This window comes from Thrips palmi, unplaced genomic scaffold, assembly GCF_012932325.1.
Source record: "Thrips palmi isolate BJ-2018 unplaced genomic scaffold, TpBJ-2018v1 HiC_scaffold_17, whole genome shotgun sequence".
Lineage (NCBI taxonomy): Eukaryota > Metazoa > Arthropoda > Insecta > Thysanoptera > Thripidae > Thrips > Thrips palmi.
In genome coordinates this window covers 8,827,276-8,848,366 of record NW_023144626.1, presented here as the reverse complement: position 1 = coordinate 8,848,366, position 21,091 = coordinate 8,827,276, and the positions used below count along the sequence as shown (strand labels likewise).

The 21,091-nt window shown below is 45.6% G+C and overlaps 4 protein-coding genes across 8 annotated transcripts in view; 1 reads left to right on the top strand and 3 right to left on the bottom strand.

The window, feature by feature from the left end:
• Positions 1–4,022, bottom strand: part of LOC117643739 (inhibin beta chain) — a 29,968-nt gene extending 25,946 nt beyond the window's left edge. Inside the window, exon 1 of the mRNA XM_034382806.1 lies at positions 3,922–4,022. The gene's annotated coding sequence lies outside the window, so the exon portion shown is untranslated. The remainder of the gene's footprint in view (positions 1–3,921) is intronic.
• LOC117643742 (alpha-methylacyl-CoA racemase) lies at positions 3,966–6,891 on the top strand. Its single transcript, XM_034382809.1, has 4 exons — positions 3,966–4,108; positions 4,815–4,950; positions 5,019–5,162; positions 5,995–6,891. Exons 1-4 carry the CDS (start codon positions 4,001–4,003, stop codon positions 6,765–6,767), a joined length of 1,161 nt encoding a protein of 386 aa, XP_034238700.1. The 5' UTR covers positions 3,966–4,000; the 3' UTR covers positions 6,768–6,891.
• On the bottom strand, positions 6,874–8,938 carry LOC117643741 (2-oxoglutarate and iron-dependent oxygenase JMJD4). 2 transcript variants are annotated; one of them, XM_034382807.1, is made up of 6 exons: positions 8,315–8,938; positions 8,073–8,221; positions 7,845–7,993; positions 7,491–7,758; positions 7,259–7,424; positions 6,874–7,164 (listed from the first exon to the last, which is right to left on the bottom strand). In XM_034382807.1, the coding sequence occupies exons 1-6, from the start codon at positions 8,619–8,621 to the stop codon at positions 6,893–6,895; spliced, it is 1,311 nt and encodes a 436-aa protein (XP_034238698.1). In that variant the 5' UTR covers positions 8,622–8,938; the 3' UTR covers positions 6,874–6,892. The 2 variants fall into 2 exon arrangements, with proteins under 2 accessions (XP_034238698.1, XP_034238699.1); XM_034382808.1 differs by having other exon boundaries at positions 7,041–7,179; positions 8,315–8,923.
• A 218-nt stretch (positions 8,939–9,156) lies between these two features.
• On the bottom strand, positions 9,157–21,071 carry LOC117643737 (protein kinase C). Of its 4 annotated transcripts, none has more exons than XM_034382801.1 (14): positions 20,504–21,071; positions 19,824–19,884; positions 19,582–19,744; positions 19,462–19,493; positions 19,245–19,378; positions 18,849–18,990; positions 18,443–18,763; positions 18,203–18,363; positions 17,985–18,110; positions 17,735–17,889; positions 17,507–17,645; positions 17,231–17,419; positions 16,957–17,103; positions 9,157–16,882 (listed from the first exon to the last, which is right to left on the bottom strand). In XM_034382801.1, the coding sequence occupies exons 1-14, from the start codon at positions 20,846–20,848 to the stop codon at positions 16,712–16,714; spliced, it is 2,286 nt and encodes a 761-aa protein (XP_034238692.1). In that variant the 5' UTR covers positions 20,849–21,071; the 3' UTR covers positions 9,157–16,711. The 4 variants fall into 4 exon arrangements, with proteins under 4 accessions (XP_034238692.1, XP_034238694.1, XP_034238695.1 ...); XM_034382803.1 differs by having other exon boundaries at positions 19,296–19,378; XM_034382804.1 differs by having other exon boundaries at positions 19,296–19,378; positions 19,582–19,741.
• Between the last annotated feature and the right edge of the window lie 20 nt (positions 21,072–21,091).

The following is a 21,091-nucleotide window of genomic DNA, read 5'->3' as shown; positions in this document are numbered from 1 at the left end:
CTGCCTCTCTCGCACCCGCGCACTTTGACCCAGGAGTGCGAGAGAGACGGCGAGCGACGTGCGGAATCAGCCGGCTGGTCGACCACAGCGTCGCTCAGTTCATCGCCCGGCACCAGCCGCCAGTGGAGGGGTTGTTTTCAGAGATTTTACTGTCACGCGCTGGCGGGTCTGCCGGCCAGGCAAGCCAACGGCAAGCCACCGGCAAGCCGCGCAATAAACGCGTCCATATGAAAGTAGACAAAAAGTGGGACAAAGAGAAAATTGGGCGCGCCCCACGCCGCCGCCGCGCTGCCGCGGGATTCGGATTCGGATTCGGTTCACTGGGCCGCTTCGTCTGGACGTCTGCCGCCGCCGGCCTCCAAAAAGCCAACAAGCCAAGCCAACACGAACAGGGCAACACGACCGGCAGCGACCGGGCCGGCAGCCACCAGCGGGCCGCCAATATTATTATCATGAAGCAGCGGTGCAGCCGCCCGGCTTTTCATAACCCCAGCCCCAGCGTCACCGCGGCGCGACACGGCGCGACGCCCACGCAGCAATATGTGTCCCTGCAGGCCTGCAGGCCCATTCCGAACGACCAGTCCGTCTCTCTCGCACCCACTCGCACCCACGGGCAGCAACGTGAGGGTGCGAGAGAGACGGAGACTGAGCCCGCAGCCCTTCGCCGGGCCCTTAGGCTGGGTGCGGAGTGTTAATTGTCCTTGGTCATCAGACAGTTTGGCCAACCATGGCGCGCCATGGCGACACGGAGCGGCGCAGCAGTGTCGCCAAGGGGAAATAACTGCAGCCAAATTTGTACACCAAAATTCATCAAACATGTAAAATTCACTAAAATTCATCAAAATTTGACTGAAATTCATCGAAATTCGACTGATATTCATTGGATTTGCGCACCTAAATTCACAGTGATTTCCCCTTGAGTGTCGCCTGGAGAGACCGAGAGAGACCGAGAGAGACGGTTCCACGGCGTCTCGCTTCGAGCGGCCTGCGGCTAGTGGCTTGGCAGAAGGGAGAGCCGCTTCAGCCCGATCTGCATTATTGATCAGCTATTCCAGAGGCTGCCGGAGGCCGCCAACGGTTTCCGAAATCTCAGAGCGCCAAACCCCTCAAAACTGAAATGTGTTGGCGCCGCCGCGAGGAGGCTTCAAAGTCCAGTAGTCCAGTGGCAGGGTTGTCCACTTGGTAGTCCCATGGGCCCGTTGGGCCCGTGCCTGTGAGTGGCGCATTGAGTGGCCCACGGCCTGGCGGCCTGGCCAGTCTGCTGGACCACACAATAGAGTCGGCAGCCGAGCAGCGGGGCAGCGGGGCAGCGGCGGACAAGGAGAAGAAAGCCGTTCGGTTCGGAGTATTCGCCTTTTGTCACTTTGTTTACACTCAAGACTGCTTCTTTTCTGACCACACTTAGCGAGCACAGTGGGGTGATGTCCCTCGTGCCGCGCCGCGCTCGGTTAAAAAATAATAATTTTCTAAAAAGATGAAGGAGAGGATGAAGAAGGAGGAGAGAGGGAGAGACGGAGAAGGCACTCGTGTCGACGTCTCAAAAAATGGCCTTTCACCCGGCACCCCTCCGGCCTGGAGCCCCCCTCCCCTCTCCCCCGCGGCATCACTTATTTACGAAAGACCGCACGGACCCGTATGGGGACGCGGCGGGACGCGACGGAACGCGGCGCGACGCGGCCGTGGCGTTGCGGACAACACAGCAGCATCATGCCTTGTAACAAATGGATCCAATCTTCTTTCCCCAGGGACGTACGCGCGGCCTGCACCCCCGCGGCACGCCTTGGGGCGCGGGGCCTGGCGGGGCCTGGCGGGGGCTGGCGGGGGCTGGCGGGGGCTGGCGGGGCCTGGCGGGGCCTGGCGGGGGCTGGCGGGGGCTGGCGGGGGCTGGCGGGGCCTGGCGGGGGCTGGCGGGGGCTGGCGGGGCCTGGCGGGGGCTGGCGGGGCCTGGCGGGGCCTGGCGGGGGCTGGCGGGGCCTGGCGGGGCCTGGCGGGGCCTGGCGGGGCCTGGCGGGGGCTGGCGGGGCCTGGCGGGGCCTGGCGGGGCCTGGCGGGGCCTGGCGGGGCCTGGCGGGGCCTGGCGGGGCCTGGCGGGGCCTGGCGGGGCCTGGCGGGGGCTGGCGGGGCCTGGCGGGGCCTGGCGGGGGCTGGCGGGGCCTGGCGGGGCCTGGCGGGGCCTGGCGGGGCCTGGCGGGGCCTGGCGGGGCCTGGCGGGGCCTGGCGGGGCCTGGCGGGGGCTGGCGGGGCCTGGCGGGGCCTGGCGGGGCCTGGCGGGGCCTGGCGGGGCCTGGCGGGGCCTGGCGGGGCCTGGCGGGGGCTGGCGGGGCCTGGCGGGGCCTGGCGGGGGCTGGCGGGGCCTCATGGACCACAGGGCCCCCGCCCGTCCATGAATTATTAGCCAATGCCAATGTTGAGCTAATTATGAGCAGGGCTCTGCCCTTGGTGCGGATGCCCTTGGCAGCCCTCGCTGCCCTTGCCGCTCTCGGCGAAAGACCTACCCTACCCCGCTCCCGGTGGACCCCGCTGCCCGGGCCCCGGCCTGGCCGCCTGGCCCCCAATCCGGCCGGAGGTCACTCCTTCGCCGGGCCATGGCCGGCGAGAGACAGACCAGACCCGTGCACGGTCCGCCGCCTGGTGCGTCTGGCACCACGCGACCCTTTCACGCTCCCTGTGACGCTACCGTGACGAGGCCCTCGGTGGCGCGGCGAGAGGCTGTGCCGCCCTGTGACGCGCCGACGCGTGGCTGTGCCAGGCTGTGCGCACGGGGCCCACGCCACGCCATGCCACGCCGTGCCACGGTACAACATTTACATAATGCATGGCAACCAGCCCCGCAGCCCCTCGCCCCGCTTGCAGGGCCAGCAGAGCCTGCAGCCCCGACCTGTCCTTTCACTCCCTTTCCTGGGACCCTGCGGCCCTGCAGGCTGATTCCGAGCAGTGCTGCGTCGCCCTGTCTCTGCCGCACGCACGCGCCGCTACGTTAGACCCCGCGAGACAGAGCGACGAAGCGTTGTTAGGGTTGGGGATGCAGCCCTTCCACTGTTGGCCTCGGCGTCCTGACGGCGTCCTGAGGACGTTCAAAGGTCAGTCCGAATATTTCAGCAGTCCCTGAGCCAAAGCCTCGCGGCCCGCACTCAAGCTGTGACTTTTGGATTCTGGAGCGCAGAGCAGCTTCAGTCTGTTTCAGAGTGGTTCAGAGTGTTTGAAAAGCTTCGTTTTGAGTGTATCCTTCACATTCCCTTCCCTTTCACGGAACAACAATTGAGAAAGCGTGTAGAGGGGACTCTGGCCGGTACCGGCGAGTCCGCCCGCACTGGACGTGCTAGCCGTGCTGTCTCTGCGGGCGCGGGGTAGCGCCGCAGCCCGGACCCGGCCCGGCACGGAGTAGCGACGACGCGACGCGCGTGTAAACACGTCCCGGACCCCGCTCATGGTATTTATCGCTGTTTAACTCCCTGCTGCTGACCCGGTGTTCCAATCGTTGTTACAGGCCGGTGAGATCAGCATCGTTATTTCACCAGCACACGACTATATGTCCTTTACTTCGCAGCCAACTTTGTGTGTAGAAAGGCAATGTTGTTGTTCAACATAACCTCACCTCGGAAAGTGTTTGTCACTGCCGAAGTCTTATCTTGTCCGCCTTTAGCCACCTGCGCCGATTTTAAAGTAAAGAAAGTAAGAATGGTAAACGATTCCATGTAACCGCACTTTATTTAAAGTCCAACTCGAACGAATTGTCATTGTTTAATACCTTGACTTTTAATTAATGGAAAGTTACAACCTTATCAGTATTCCGTAGTATTCCGGTGTGACGATGGGTCAAAGATCTTCGCTACTTCGCACAAAGCCCCCCCCCCTCTCCGCCCTCCCTTCCCGATTCAAGAACCAACCTTTGATTCCCCCTCCCCCTCCCCCTCCCCTTACCTTCTTTGCTGCAAGTTGGGACTCTGTTGCAGTGTGCCGCTACCCTTCCTGAGTGGATGGAGCACTCCTCTGGAACGCCATGGCGCTGAGAGGCATTCGCGTGCTGGAGGTGGCGGGGCTGGCTCCCGCACCGTTCTGCGGCATGCTGCTGGCCGATTTCGGGGCTTCAGTCACCAAAGTAGACAGCGTGAGTAGAGAGTGAAGGGATTCGTGAATTCTTGAAGCGTCGGCAAGTTGGCCAGTCTGGCAAGTTTGGTGCCAGGGAAACTGCAGGGACTGCAGCATTGAGCGCCCGACGGGCCCGGGATAGGCAGCCCGGTGGACTCGGCTGTACGCTGGTTGCCTACCGCCTTGGCGCCCGACGGGCCCGGGATAGGCAGCCCGGTGGACTCGGCTGTACGCTGGTTGCCTACCGCCTTGGCGCCCGACGGGCCCGGGATAGGCAGCCCGGTGGACTCGGCTGTACGCTGGGGCGCCCGACGGGCCCGGGATAGGCAGCCCGGTGGACTCGGCTGTACGCTGGTTGCCTACCGCCTTGGCGCCCGACGGGCCCGGGATAGGCAGCCCGGTGGACTCGGCTGTACGCTGGGGCGCCCGACGGGCCCGGGATAGGCAGCCCGGTGGACTCGGCTGCACGCTGCTTGCCTACCGCCTTGGCGCCCGACGGGTCCGGGATAGGCAGCCCGGTGGACTCGGCTGCACGCTGGTTGCCTACCGCCTTGGCGCCCGACGGGCCCGGGATAGGCAGCCCGGTGGACTCGGCTGCACGCTGCTTGCCTTGGCGCCCGACGGCCCCGGGATAGGCAGCCCGGTGGACTCGGCTGCACGCTGCTTGCCAAGCTTGCCTACCACCCAGGCGGTGGACGCTCACTGTTTTCGGTAACTCGCTGCAGGTGACGGCGCCCAACATGGAGTGCCTCGGCGAGGGCAAGGAGTCCATCCAGCTCAACTTGAAGCACGAGAAGGGCAAGGAGGTGTTCCGCAAGCTGTGCTGCAGCAGCGACGTGCTCATCGAGCCCTTCAGAGCAGGTACTTTCCTTTCTTGTCGTTTCTTGATGTCTGAGACATCCACTAGTTGCGTTTAATTGTTGTTGAAGGGACGATGGAGCGGCTAGGGTTGGGACCCGACTCCATCCTGGCGCTGAACCCCCGTCTGGTCTACGCTCGCCTTACCGGCTTCGGCCAGTCCGGGTCCTGGGCCAAGCAGGCGGGCCACGACATCAACTACGTCGCCCTCTCAGGTTCGAACTAATGAGTGTGAGAGAGGCAGCGAAACACTGTTCGGAATCAGCCTGCAGGCAGAGTCGCGAGCAAGAGATGACTCCGGCCGTACGGTGGAAATAGAGGGCAAATATTATTTGTCTTAAAACTTTGCGCGTGCAATAATTTATGGGTGGTCCACGGCGGGGCACGCCAGGCCGGCCCCTGCAGGACCTGGCGGCGCGCCAAGAGCGCCAAGAGCACTTGGCTCTTTCTGTTTGCTTCACTACCCCAGAACATCTCCAGTGAATCCATCGCCTCCCCTCCGGCATGCCTCCGGCCTCCGGGAGAGGAGAGGCAAGAGGGATGTCGCATGTCGCACGCGGTCCGGTCCGGTCCGGTCCAACCGGGGTCCAACCCAACCCCCTCCTCGCGCCGCACCATGGCCGCACAGCGCCGCACAGAGCAGCGCAGCGACTACATTCCCATAAACAAACAAGGTTTTTGTGGCGATCGGTTTTGTACACCCTCTGCAGGCTGATTCCGAACAGTACTCTGTCGCTCTGTCTCTGTCGCATCCCTGCGCAACGCCCCACGAGTGCAAGAGAGACAGAGCAAAGAAAGCGCTCGCGGACTAGGGGCGTCATCTCGACCATACAGAGTGCATTGCAACCATCATGCCAGGTCTCCGAGGTCTCGGTGACCGGGGTGCCGGGAAGGGACCACACGTACTGACACGCTGTGACGTCAGCCTGTCGCCTCATCCCGAAGGATCGTTTCGTCGCTCTGTCTCTCTCGCACTCAAGGAGCGTCCCGAAGGGTTGTGGGAGAGACGGACTGCCACTGCTTCGGCTTGGCTTGCTTGGCTTGCAGGCGTGCTGTCGCAGCTGGGCCGCGCGGAGGGCCCGCCCACGCCGCCGCTCAACCTGCTGGCGGACTTCGCGGGGGGCGGCCTGCTGTGCGCGTGGGGCGTGCTGCTGGCGCTGCTGGAGCGCGCGGCGTCGGGGCGCGGCCAGGTCGTGGACGCGGCCATGTCCGAGGGCGTGTCCTACTTGGCCAGCTGGGTGTTCCGCTCGCGCGGCGTGCTGCCGCTCTGGGAGGAGGCCCGCGGCCACAACGCGCTGGACTCTGGCGCGCACTTCTACGACACCTACGAGACTCGCGACGGCCGCCACATGGCGGTGGGTGCCATCGAGCCGCAGTTCTACGCCGAGTTCCTGGACAAGCTGGGCCTGGACGTGCCGCAGTACGGCGACTGGGCCGAGGCCAAGCGCGCGGTGGCGCGCAGGTTCAAGGAACGCTCGCAGGCCGAGTGGTGCGCCGTGTTCGACGGCACGGACGCCTGCGTCACGCCCGTGCTCTCCGCGGAGGAGGCAGCGCGCTACCCCCACAACGTGGCGAGGGCAGCGTTCACGCGCAGGGCCGACGGCGGCGTGGTCCCCCAGCCCGCCCCCAGGCTCAGCCGGACGCCGGGCCGCTCCGGGGTGGCCGCCGGCAAGGGCTACCTCCCCGGCAGGGAGACGAGGCGCATCCTGCGCGAACTGGGCTTCTCCGAAGCCGCCGTGCAGCAGATGCTGGAGGACGGCGTCGTGGCCGAGGCGGAGCAGGCGGACAAGGACGGGGCTGCCACGAAGAGCAAGCTGTAGGCACGATGGCCTCGTGAACTGGAGCAGCAAGCCCCCTCCTTCCCAAACCCACAATTCAGAATACAGTTGACTTTATAACTGAATTTATAAATAAAATGTATTTTTGTACAGCTTTTAAAAATTACTCATTTATTGTTTCGTGATGTTTGAAGAATGCTATCTATATTTTCTTTGAGTATTCTAGGCTTCTTTGTGGAAACCCATGGTAAAATAGGTACATTTGGATCACTTAAAAATAAATCCATAGTGGTGGAAATTTGTTTGAGGTCCCAAACTGCGTGTTGTGTACCAAGCTCCCATCCACCATACAGAGTCACTCTTTCACCTCCTTTTGCTTGCACTATCCGAGGTTCAGCAACACATTTTAATAGCTCATAAAACTCTTCAAAATTCATACCTTAAATTGACAAAACTTCTAGGCATTAATTTTTGATGGTCTTAAATTAAAAAACAAAAAAAGGAATTGTACATCACATTTGTAGAATACCCACCATGAGTAGCTCTAAGCATTACTTGGCAATGTGAATGCCAACCGTCCATGTCAGAACAATCATTTACTTCTTTCTGCACTGCTAGAAGGCAGGAACTCAATGCAATCCAAATTTGCCTTATATTACATCCATTTATCCAATTGTGGTTTATAGATATAGTATCTTCCTGCAAAGAACAAAGTGTCACAAACAAATGATTGGAGGCCATCTACCTTCAGCATACAATACCTACAAGGTTCCAAACTTGATGATGCCATCCAGAGGGCACAAATATAGCTTCTCCTGCTTCTTGAATGATATCATAAAGTTTACCAGGCTTCTTGCAATGAGGATATTTGGTTAAATCATGAATTTCTTCTGAAAAGATGTCATATGCAAGGTTGCCAAACCGATCTTTTAAGTGTGCTTCCTCACCAGGAGGAAATAAAACCCAGCGCTTCCGCCCAACAATGTTGACCGACCAACTGAAGGAAGTGAAAACGTCGGCATGTAGAGGGGTCCTAAAATTCAAATTCAAAAATATATTATAATTATTATTTTTCTTCAAAATTAATGTTGCATCCAAATACTTTGAAAACTATCATACCATGATCCTTTAGGCCCGATGTATACAAATCTATAGTCATCATGAACATCTGTCCTTTGGCAGAAATACTCATTTAACCAATCTGATGCAAAGTAGTTGGGTACTCTATAAACAGCAGCAGCAGGATAGTCTCGGGTAAGATGCCAATCCTATATGGAATTTAAAAATAAAACACAAATCTAATTTGGAAGTGTTTCCCCGCCTTTTAGTGAACTGTTTCACAATTACCTTCAAGTAAAGATTAGGATCAGATGACTGATGCCCATTCTCGATGTGTTGTTCTAGGTAATCTAAATATTTATTCAAAGTAAAGGTAGATTTTTTTTGAGAATTGTACTCTTTTTCGTTACAATTAGCGACGGGAACTTCCGCATCACCTGTGGAAACAATTTATTAGATTTAAATACATATGATCTTTTCTATTTTTCATTAAAAAATTTAAAAAGAATTAAAAAGAAGAAAATTCTTACCAAACTGTTCCCTTAGGGAAGACCAAGAGGGCTTTAGACCTTCTCTCCAAAGTTTCCTGCTTTCCCAATCATTTGAGACAAAGTTACTGATGATGCAAGGACTATTTCTCACAAGGTATTGGCAGAAAAATTCCGCGTATGAAACTTCTTGACATATCCTCGATATACCACAGTCATTCTCAAAGTTTGCACTTGGTTCAATACAAGTGTCACCAATTTCAACCAAATTTACAGCTGGAGCTAAGGGTATCAGATCTCCAGGATGTCCAATTTGAGAGCCTCCAGATCTCTCTAATTCCTTGTCCATCGTTCTAAATAGAATCAGTGTAGCATGTGTTGACGAGATCAGTCGCTGACAATAAAACAACGAGTACGAACAACGAATTGCTTTGACTTCGCGTAGCTTATGCACAGGTTAGGTTGCAGTCACCGCAGTCTCCCAGGTGGCGATCCAACCGAATAGGTTATGTGATCAGACCCACACATGGGAGGTAAAGGATTCCTAACAATCCTGCATCCGGTAGGTCCAGGGTCCAGTAAAGGCCTGTATGGTCCAGTAGACTGCCAGCAAAGACTGCCTTGGCCATGAGACAATATCATATGCTCTGTATAGTATCCTGCCTAGGCTCAGGACTACCTCCTGCCAGTTCTTGCCTCTTGCCGGAACCACCCTACCCACCAGACCTTGAAGCCAGGTCCAAAATACGACATGAGTTAATGGGATGAGATCTCGCCTGACTGGGGGAATGCCCTTACAAAATCTTGAATGGGTAGTGGATGTGCAAATCGATGTTGCTTACGGTTTAGTCAGGTGAGGGGCAGAGTGAAATGAAATGAACAAGTAGCAGGAGAACATATCTTCTCTATTCAAATAAATTTAAACAAACACAATATATTTATAAATAAATACACATTCACGATTAGCAATTTAAGAGAACTTTAACTCTCACTTATGCTCTCATTCACAACAAAAGCTTAAAATGCAGGTAGATTACCAATGAAGTATGTTAACATGTACACATCATTCAACACTAAATTGCTCATCTAAAGGGACGATTTAACTGCACTTCCTAGGAAGAGGAAGGTAAAACATACTTCACTGCTCTCCAGTAGCAAATTTTCCTCCATTTAAAAGGCAGACACTTGCTTCACCTCAATCTGGACTTTCTTACACAAGGACCATAAGCCGATTTTTTTTCTCCTTTTCCAGTCTAGGTAGCCAGAATAATAATTATAGTTTATGTAAAAAGAGTGTAAATTCTCTTACCCATTTTAATTATTGCCTGTCATGAAAAATTGAAGTTTTGTCAATTGGGATGCAGCATTTCCATTGTGCCAGGAACTGTCCATGGCAACAAGGGGCATTCTAAACCAGGTAATGCAATGTGTCTGATAATTTCTGTTCAACTCTGAGACGGCATAGCTGGTGGTTACCAAAAGTGTTATCACTCATTATAACATAGTATACACATCAAAAAAGGTTGTAAATGGACGTGAAGACTGCCAACACAGTCAAGGAGTTCTCAGTTTTAACACTTGAGTACTTGAGTGCAATTACTCTTAACACAGTAAATAATCGTTGGAGCCTATAACTGATCTTTATCAAATAGCCCATAATATTGGACAGAAAGATTACTTTGTAAACACTTCACATTATAGTTATTACAAATACAGGACAGAAAGACATTTTCTTTAGCGCACATTTTTCTGTTAAAGGTACTATTTTCCACTTAATAAATACAAGGAGGATCCACTTTTAGCTCTGCATGTCCCCCAAATTATGTTTCAGTTTAAGAACTGATACAAATGGGAAGCAAACACAGCTAACAAATATTTTATCCCAGATAGGTGACACAAAAATATGATGTGGAAACAAACAACTTGTACTAATATCATAACAGATTTCAACAACCGTGCTCACTTTTCAATCATTCATTTAAAAGAAAAAGAAAAAAGAAGCACTTTTGTTTCATAGTTGACCTTACATGTCGTGGTAACATTAGGAATATAAATTAAGAGGGTTTATGGTGTAGATCCCACATTTTGAAATGGCACATATTAATATAAACAATGAGACATTCAGATAAACAATAATACTGTAGCTTTGAAACTGTACAGGCAAGTACACAATCAATAAATTAAGTCAGACATGAAACAAATAATTTTCTCAGCCATAATAAAAATAAATATCAATGAAAATTCATGTAGGCTACTCTGTGGAAGTCAGCTGGCAACATTAGCAATTTGGAAACAATAGGTGCTACCTCTATACGTGCTCAGTTGACATGCTGTCGAGAGAGGATATTCTGATTTGGGAGTAATTCAAGGTGTCCATCCACTTAATTTTCTACAGCCCTCTTACATCAAAGAAATGCAATTAACAAGCAATACACAGAAAGAGCTCGTAAATGTGTAAGTGGGCTATCATACTGGCATTCCTTTTTTATCCTAAGAAGATGATTCATTCTACACCAACAAAAATTTCAAATATTGATAAATATGTTGAATATGATTGGCTGTAAAATAGCACCTAATTATTTTTATTTTTTTTAAATTTTAACTTTTATTTGAAAGAGTAAGGAATTCATTCAGAAAGGACATCCTAGATCTAAAAAAATCAAGATTGGAGTTATATGTTAAAATGTTCAGGCATTGAGGCTTGAAGGTTTCATGTTGGACTTGAAGAAATGAGGTGATAAAATTGTCAAAGGATGCCATCACACAACTATCTTCAACCAGTACTGACTTCAAATATTTAAATCGACTGAAATTGCAGAATGAAACTTCGCACAAATCGAATGTTATGACGGAGACCAGCAGAGCTTGTTCTGAAAGAACAGTAATACTTAAAATCAAGTGACTAGGAAACAATGTCACTGAAGCATTGCACCACTTCCTTTTTATGCCCCCAATTGGTAGTTCAGCTTACAGTGGTTGTATTAACAATTAATATTAATTATCTTATCGTCCCATGTAACTTCCTGCCCAATAACAGAAGAATGTGCTGTGAAAAAAGTTATCTGTGAAAGCAGGCCTTGACAGCAAATAACTCTTTTCGGTAACTGATTTCTTTGGTAGTTTTTCAAAACACACTATGTAAAATTAGTCTCCATAGAATTCATTTACAAAATACAACAATATCTAACTGGACAAACAGTTCCAACAGCAAATGGGACCTCATTTGTGCACACAATAAACCCATTTTGTACATAACACCGCACAATAACATAAAAATAATTATTTCTCATGGTTGAGAAGCAAAATGGGTAACACATGACTAAGGAACTTATTCCATCAATTTCAGTTATCTCCTACTTCATTTAACATTCTCAAAAAAAAAAAAAAAAAAAAAAAAAGACATGGTTTGAACTTAAATGGTTGAAAAACTGCAAACACGGTCAGAACTCAACTCAAATTAGTCCAAACTAATTGCTATTATATCACTAAAGTTGAAAATAAAGGTCAACATTCTACACTATAAAACATAATTTCAATCCATGGAAGGCATTAGAAATGCTTCAGCCAAAGTTAAGAAAGTAAAACACCCTTCAAAAGAAAGGAATAAAATTAATACAAAACAGATAAAACAAAACAAATAATACTTTAGTGTCACTTGGACTAACAAGTATGCCAGCAATGGCTAATGAAACGAATGTGTGTTACCTAAGAATACATGTTCTCATTCGAAATGAAACATAATACAGTTGGTAACTAACATAAGCAGCCAATCTGAAAAGAGCACCAAAATTTGATCCTCGTGAAATACTTTTTCTTTTACTTGATCAGAGATTCAGAACAAAAAAGAAGAACAAACTGCATACAATTACAAATGCAGGAAAATATTTTTCTTTTAAAGTGTCAAAACAAAAACAATGAGTGAAAAATTCTACTCTTCACATTAAAGGCTTATAAAACTGCATTCAACAATCACAAACTCATCCTTACAAGGAACAAAACAATAAAATTGACACCTGTCAACACAATACAAACCAAGGTTACTTCCAAATCTTTCTATGTTAATGAGTGGTACCAAAGACGCTATTAATCACATCAAAATTTTCACAATTGCATTCCAACAAATTATTTGCAACAAGCAACATTTAGTGACCCTTTTTTCGATATTAGATGACTGTTTCCTACCTCTTCAGACTACTATCAAATGTCAGCTTAAAGCACATCAGTAACAAACTTTCACACACTAGCACAGAAGACTACCACACATGTGTACATGTACATATCATATGGACAACATCAAGCTCTGCAAAATACAAAGCCAGTCTACAATACCAAATAAAACAAGAAAAAAAATGCCTAATAGATATGCGACTTCAGATACAATGCAAAGCATTCACCATGAAACTTGCATTGCTGACTTGGCTGGTAACAACATATACTTCCTTTTCCTAAAAAAAAAAATTAAAAATAGACGGATCTATGTCAGGTAAACAAATGAGGACACTACCATCATTACTCACAAAATATGCATTCAGTCTAAAAAGGTGAGGATTGCCCATTAATTTTGCAGTTTACCAATGAGGATTGCTCTTTAGCGCATATATGTGAAGAAGTCTTGAGGGTTACTCAATCATACTCAAATACAATATACAGGAATTTGTTTTGAAGAGGTGAAAACAAACTTATAACTTGTTCAGCACAAGTAACAATAAATGCTCTTGGTGATTGGAGATGGCTCAAATTCAGACATATGCTACAATAAATAAACTAAAATAGTATGCTCAATTCAGCACAATGACAGGACTAGATGATTGCTCAATTTTGCACAGGTAATATTTACCTAGCTACCTAAGACACTCAAGTAACAATAGAGTGAGTTTGCATTGCACTATTGAGAGGAAGTACTATGAATGGCCCAATTTCAAGTAACAATAATCGTAATGTTTGATTGATTAGAGACATTTCAGAGTCTTCGGGGTGGCTCAATTTTACCTAAGTTAAACAAAAATTGGGGTTTGCTTTTTTTAATGCATAAAAGTCTTGAGATTTTCACAATTTGTTAAAGGTAAAAAGTCACATTTTGTTAAAGGAGCAACTTGAGAGCAAAGATACACTGGAAATGTAAAAACGTACAATATGGCTTATACTTGAAGAGTTCCCAGTCTTTATGAACTTATCAGAAACCAAACAGTGGCCAGTAAAATTGTGTCCTTACTATGTCACATTTACAAATAAAGTGCTTAGCTTTGCACAGTTTCCGATTGGGTTCAAGTGCTTAATATGCCACGGTTTTGATCTTTTTTAAATGCAACATTCCTCACTAAGTCTAATGCCTTATTAACATTGTCAGAAAACAAACCCTATGGTAAATTACGAATGAAAAATTGAGTGCTTGATTATTCATTTACCAAAGGTGTTAAGGTGCTTTACTTTTCACAGTTACCAATAGAGTTAAAGTGCTAAATTTTTCAGTAATTAATAGAGTTGAGTGCAAAATTTTTCAGTTTACCATTGGAGTTGCGTCTTAAGAGCACATACACCATGACCATAACACAAATTGTTTACTTGATAGTCAGATATCTTTTTGAAGCTTAACAGAAACAAAACCCTGGCAAATAATTGATCTTAGTGATGTGTTTAAAAAAGAAAAGAGGGTCTTAATACATGTAACGAGTTATTGCTCTACACCATCATACAAAATATAAATTCTTAGGAACAAAAAATAAAAGATGTGCTTTTTAACGGAAAGCTATTTTGCAATACAACAGCAAAGGCTTCCAAAGAACTGACTAGAGGTTTATCATATTTAATTTCAGCTAGGCTGATATCTAAAAAGGGTTGACTAAAAAGTTCATATTCCATTAAGTAGAATAGAAACTATACATAAATGCCACATAATGTATTCTTAAAATCTAAAAGAGGAGTGGGTGTAGAGGAAAGCAAAATCAAGATAAAACAAAGAACATTCAATCTCTGCACGTAAGCTTCTAGGTTAATATCACATTTCATGAAGCAACTGCATACAGCAGCATTGGACTTTCCGGCTCCTAAAATGCTCCTTAGATTATGAACTTTCACATCAACCCAATGGCACTAACAAGGTAAAGGTTCCTCACAGAAAAAAAATAATAAAAAACTTATTTGCAAGTTAAAACAATGACTAAAACAAGAAGGAATATGCTGAACAGAATTATCATAGATCCTCACTTTGTGATAGTCAGTGGCAGTAAATACTACATAAAATATTTGACAAATCTTTCCATTACAGCATATCAAAATAAGAAGGATGAGTAAAAACATCAAAACTTAAACCAATGCTACACATGTTTGTTGTGTTGTAGAAGTTCACCATTACACATTGTCAATATCCTTAACACACAGCCCACAGAACTGAATTGATAGATTCAATACCACAGAAACAATGTAAAAAGAACAAAAACTTGGATAAATCTGCAGAACCATAGGATTTTGTGCAGTGTATGAACCTGAGATTGTCATAGAGCAGGAAAAACTTACAGCTGCCATTAAGGACACTAGAGGAAAATAATATCAGGGTACTGTAACTTAAAAAAGAAAAGAAAAAAAAAGACCCAAAAACATAAGATGAGAAAACTTTGTCACAGGCCTTGTTGACTCCATTACAACAGTGCTCAGAGCCGTGTATGACAGGTCTAAGTTTAACATTGATGATCACAAATAAAAACAAAACAAGACAAAACTAATTAAAAGACAATATTGATGTAACAACAAAATCTCAATTAACAGGAAGCATCTGTTGACCAGTACCATTGACTAGAGTAAGACAGACAACATCCAGCTCTAATAAACTAATGATGAAAAAAAGAACAAACAAAAACAATGTTTACAATGATACTTATACAGATCACATAACTATTGTATATTCATTATCATTAATAATGACAAATGAAAATGCATTATGAAGTTTTCCATTAACATTAATACAAACATCTAAAACTGTGTATTAACAAATTATTTTAAAACAGATTTTATACAGGACTTGTAACATGAACTTTAAAAATTGTCTTCAAACAATTTAAGATACTGCTAGACTTAGAACACAGCTATTCCAGAGATGTGTTAACATGTTAATTATGAACAAACACCCGTAACACCCAAGACGTCACAGTATTAACGGAGTGGGGAAATCCCAGTAGGGTAGGCCTTGTCTATTCCCACATTGGAAGCTTAGAACCGTGCAAATCAGACATATTTCGTGGTGCCCAAAATGTCTGGTCGAGCACCTAAATAAGTATACTGTACTTATACATTAGGTATATAGCATCTTATCATATCAGTACTAGAAAGTGTCTTGTGCGCGTATCTTGGGCGAGTCAGTCACCGCCCCAATTCTCAGCTTCTGCGGATACCTATACTATGCTACTCAATGCTATGCTTGACTACGCAGCACAGCTTGTAGCTTACATATTAAACATACAAAATGTGTCATATTATGAAACAGCAAATGCACACAATTTTGCTGAGGTTATCAAGTCTAAACATATTATGACACACGGTATATGATTTGACAGACACTTAAGAAATCAATGAAAGAACTGAACACGAATATTTATGATCTTCAAAGCACTTACTGCTAACAGTTCAAATTTCTGCCTCAAACAACAGAATATTTTGAACAGGATTCCATGAAGTGGAACAGAGTAACCTTTACATTCATGACATAAAAGTATTTTTCTTGGAATCTATTTAAATTTGGGAAACATCAATAATACTAGAACACCATCTGGAGTTACAGGAGATACTTCAAGCAAGGTTTAAGTAACAATTTGCATGTCACTCTAAATTAGGCATCAAACAATACTGGAAGGCTCTAACATTTTTTAACCTCTGACCAGAAAAAAAATTTATGGCAAGACAACAAACCATTTTAACATATCAGAGTTTCGATGACCTAAAAACAAAATAAAAACTATAATAAAAAACAAAAAAGGAAAAAACGTAAGATGTTCTAACTTAAACAACAAATAATAAGAATTAGGTACTCCAGACTTTCATAAACAAATAGCCTGTATGTACCAAATAGCACCAACAATGTATGCCATAGGGCATAGTCAGTCACACAGCAACTCGGGTATGTTAAAATGAAACGTGTCAAGCCAGTCAATCTTTTTGAGGATAATTTAAACCCAGAGCCAGTCTGAGGAATATCTTAAAAATATCATCTCAAAGCGGTCCATGGGTTTCCATAACAGAAATGCCTTGTACCACAGGCCTGGTGCCTTAAAAGCAGCAATGTCAGAGACAAAGCACCACTTTCCGCTAGTCAGAGGCAGACAAGTGCTACCAACAAGCGCAAATGGCAGGCTGCGACATCAATGACAATGGCTGTTCTCCAACAGCCAAGCATTTGAGTAGACAGCATCACAAAATACACTGAAAGACAATCAGCTCATTATAACAAAACTAGGCTGGTGTTGACTGAAAGCGACCAGGGTTGAAGTCAGGATTAACAAATGAGAAGCCTTTAAATTCATCTTGGTTGATTGATCGAACCACATCAGCATTAATAGGAGTTAATATAGGTTCTTCCTTAGTGAATTCTGTGTCAAAGTTGAGAGCATCTTTCTTGTTTTTCTGTAAGTAAAAAAACAATATATAGTAAATTTCTTAAATATACATTACAATGCGCATTTCAAAGTGACACTTACAATCTTTGGCTTGAAGGGTGGCTTGACACGTCTGCACTCCAATGCTTCCCAATCCATTTCTCTGAAAAATGGATGGCTTCGAATAGCAGCTTCTGTCCCCTGAGAAGTTACACATCCCAGACGCTTTGCAGGGTTCTTGGTCATGAACTGCAAGTGAAGAAATATTGTTAAAGGGATTAGTACACAAATAAAAGTAAGCATTTGTAACTTTTGTGACTTAGGCAACATTCCTTGGGAATTCCATTGTAAACTCTAAGACAAAGGTGATTCTTACCCCTTTTAGTATTGACACAGCTTCTTTGCTGAGCCATACTGGATATAGTACATCATCATGCAATATAGATTCAAACAAATCGTCTTCATTATCAGCTTCAAAAGGTGGCTGGCCAGCCATCATCTCATACATCAGAACTCCTAACGCCCACCAGTCAACACTTGGGCCATAGTCAAGCTCTTGGAGTATCTGAATAGATTTTGAGAAAGCAGTTTAAGTTTAAATTAAATGGTACCATAACACATCTTGTTGTCTAGAGCAATAAATAAAATCCACCTCTGGTGCAATGTAGTCTGGTGTTCCACAAAAAGTTGTTGTAGTTACGCCATCCATGATCCCTTCCTTACACATTCCAAAGTCCGCAAGTTTGCAGTGCCCCTCATTATCCAGCAAGATGTTGTCAAGCTTTAGGTCTCTGAAAGATAATTTAAAAAATAAAATACTAGTGTGTGTTGTTGGGGAATTCAATATAATTACATGACACTGCACAACAGCAACATTTACCTGTACACAACACCATGTCGGTGTAAAAATTGAAGAGCTAATGTAACCTCAGCAGCATAAAACCGAGCTCGTGGTTCATCAAATTTTCTAGCTCGTTGAATTTGGAACATCAAATCTCCACCATTGACATATTCCATGACAAAGAAAAGACGATCCTGGAGTGAGAAGTTACATCGGAATTTATAAAAATACAAATTATAAACAAATTTATGTGCATGGGAACCTATGCAGAAAGAACAAATCAACAAACCTTTGTTTGAAAACACGAATGAAGTGCAGTTAAAAAAGGGTGCTTGGCAGCCAATGCTAAGATGCGTTTCTCTGTCATAGTACAGTCAACATCTTCATCTTGAATGATCACATCTTTTTTAAGCACCTGAAATGAAAACCAAAAAAAAAAAAAAAGGAACCTTAGTGCAACATAAATTTTAAAATAATATGGAAAAAAATGAATGTAACATTATGCACCTTAACAGCATACACCTCATCTGTTCCCCTTTTTTCTCCAAGCATAACTTTGCCAAAACTGCCCTTGCCCAAAACTTTGATGAAATGGAAATCTTCAAGCCCAATCTTCCTTTCTCGACCACTCCTTTCACTTGGTTCTGAAATTGTATTTGGCGTCCGACCTAGAATGAGAGAGAAAACTTTTTAGTTTTACACTTCATAAACAACAAAAACAGAAAACCATTTTGCCATAAACCTTACTTTTATCTGACTCAAAATCTTTTGACTTTTCACGCATTTTCTCCTCCATAGCCATTTGAGCAGCAAGCCTCATAGAAACTTCATCTTCATCTCCAGCAGCTTCATCAGATAAAGGTGCTAGAGCCCCTCCACTTCCTGGTCTATCACTGGCAGACCCACTTCCTGCTGCACCATGTTGAGTTGTACATTTAACACGCCGTGGTGCCGATTTGTCAGTGGAAATCCCCATTTGGGAGAGTAATTGTGCCATTTGCTTTGGATTTATACCACAATTGTTAGCAACATTCTTCTCGCAACGCTTGTGAACATTGAGTTTGCAAGCTGTGAAATAAAAAACAATGACAGATAAATTTAAAGCCACAGTTTTGACAATACTATGTAATAAATTTCTTAAGGTTGTTATTACCTTCACACTGGAGCCCTTGCCGGATAAGCCCATAGAGAAGAGAGCCACAATGGTCACAGAATGTGAAACGTTTGAAGCTGTGCGTCACAAAACGGTGAGGAACATTCACATTAAAGCGCTGACCTTGTGTTCCTTGTGCAGCCTATTAAAAATAGTAGAAGAAAACATTAGCACCACTTTGCAGTCTGCCACAAAAATCTTTTAATAAGAATGCTACAAAAAGGACTGCCAGACCACGGAGACAGGCTAGACTATTAGCAAGCAATTACAGCAACTTTGTAAAAGTAAGGAGTCATTGTATCTCAAGTATAGCATCAGAATAACAGCACATGCAAGCACCCATTCCACCACCAGTACAACCACCACCTGAAGACCAGACCACAGAGGTGGTTCTACCTTGAAGGTGGGCAAGGTGCTACGCCGACGAGCAACTTGAACCACCCTCACCTCATCCTGGGTGCTATCTTTAATGCCTGGACACTTTGTCAGAACTTGATTGTGGCATCGTTTGTGCACAACGCATGTACAGACTGTAAGAAGAGGATAAAATCAAGATTATTCTCCATGTCAGTGTAGTTCAAAGCACATGAAGCTTCTGAAAAGTTTGTCTCACCTTGGCATTGGTATCCTTGTTTGCCGATGCCCCTGAAAAGACAGTGACAATTCAGATGAGCAGGTGAATAACATTTAACATGGCATTATATCAGAGAAAGAATGAGCAATAAGAAAATACCATATAAAATCGCGGCAGTGTGAACAAAATGTGGGTTGTCTCAAAAATGTAGCCATAAACTTGTGTCCATTGAACTGATGTACACGCCTTCGCATAGCACCTCGCCTTCGGTTGAAACCTTGGCGCTCCTTGAATTCCCTCGGCTTTTGAGTAGCATGTTCTGCTAAGATAAATTTCAAGAGTTAAAACATTTCAATGGAAAACTCCTAAAGTTTCCTAACCCAGCAATGGCAAAAAATTACCTTGGGCGGCCCATTTTAGATCAACTTGCAGTCGTAGTCTTCCTTGAGGTTCTAAGTCAACCTGAAAAAGTATGCAAACTTAATAGGTGAAAAACAAAATCCTCAAAAATCCAGTCGTTGAAAAGAGGTTTTCTACTGGTAAGAACCAACGTATCAAGGTTATCAAGGTACAATGTAGGTCAGACAAGATAGTAGAACAAAATGAAAATTAGCAAGAAATGTTACTATGGTGTCCAAGTTAAACAAGGAGTTGGATGTAGGAGCAGAAATCATGGAAACAACTGAGCTAAGCTTTATCACATGACCCAAGCACGATATAAAAACAACTAAAACTTATTGATGCAGTTTTAGGCACCTTGATCAAAGATGAGGAAAGACATTATCATGGTAACAATTGTGATATTGTGATAATCAATACGAAAAATACTCATTTTAAAAGCACTGATTAATTGGTATATCACAGTATTAGCATTATTCACAAAGTCCGGACTGAGCGGCAGAGCTACAATAGTCTACGAGAGGGAGGGAAGTCACATCAAAATCGTGTTAGAAAAGTCACTGGTGACCACAGTTGTCACTTTCAAGAGACATGTAAACACTGGCAGTGCTGTCCTGGACACATCCTAGCCCACACAACCTATCACCCCACATTCTGACAGGCACTATCAACACAGCCTTACCCAAAAATCTGAGGCTTCCTTGTCTCTTTGAAGCAGTTCTTCGAAGGGGATGGTACAGTTGGCCACAAAATCGTCAGGAGGAATAGCAGCATCGTGGAACACCGTCAGCCCAAGATTCATGGCGCTCTGCACTTCGTGCGTGAAAGATTCCATCCATAGCGGATCAAAAGTCTTGGGTTTGGTCGAAGACCGATCCAAATGATTTTCATCGACATCTATGGCAACGTATGGGTCTATCGGCTGGTCATCGGGCTTGCCAAATGTCATGTTATGTCGTTTTTGAAAGTCGGTTGGTCTCAACCCTGAAGCCTGACATATCGTCACCTTCACCGTTCCAGTGAACATTGGCAGCGACGAACCAGCAACCCCTTGAGAACCTTGCAAACGCAACCTTCGAATAACTCAGGAAACTGATGAACGTATTAACTGCATAGGAAAACACTTGGAAATACTGTTAGCCACAAGATTTTCTTGACAGCCATGAAGGTCGATTTTGATAAAAATTCACTGCACAGTGCACCTTAATTAGCTATCCCACAATGCCTTTCGTTACGTCAGAAGGGCACGGCAACTGAGACTACTCTCTCG

Bases quoted from the DNA above. Each gene is read 5' to 3' on its own strand.
- LOC117643742 (XM_034382809.1), top strand. From the start codon at position 4,001: ATGGCGCTGAGAGGCATTCGCGTGCTGGAGGTGGCGGGGCTGGCTCCC. The intron at 4,109-4,814 runs GTGAGTAGAGAG...AACTCGCTGCAG, and splicing joins CAGTCACCAAAGTAGACAGC to GTGACGGCGCCCAACATGGA. The intron at 4,951-5,018 runs GTACTTTCCTTT...TTGTTGTTGAAG, and splicing joins CATCGAGCCCTTCAGAGCAG to GGACGATGGAGCGGCTAGGG.
- LOC117643737 (XM_034382801.1), bottom strand. From the start codon at position 20,848: ATGTTCACTGGAACGGTGAAGGTGACGATATGTCAGGCTTCAGGGTTG. The intron at 19,745-19,823 runs GTAATTTTTTGC...AATTTATCTTAG, and splicing joins TCTAAAATGGGCCGCCCAAG to CAGAACATGCTACTCAAAAG. The intron at 18,364-18,442 runs GTAAGGTTTATG...CTCTCATTCTAG, and splicing joins AGATTTTGAGTCAGATAAAA to GTCGGACGCCAAATACAATT.
- LOC117643741 (XM_034382807.1), bottom strand. From the start codon at position 8,621: ATGGACAAGGAATTAGAGAGATCTGGAGGCTCTCAAATTGGACATCCT. The intron at 8,222-8,314 runs GTAAGAATTTTC...TTGTTTCCACAG, and splicing joins TTCCCTAAGGGAACAGTTTG to GTGATGCGGAAGTTCCCGTC. The intron at 7,759-7,844 runs GTATGATAGTTT...TTTGAATTTTAG, and splicing joins ATCGGGCCTAAAGGATCATG to GACCCCTCTACATGCCGACG.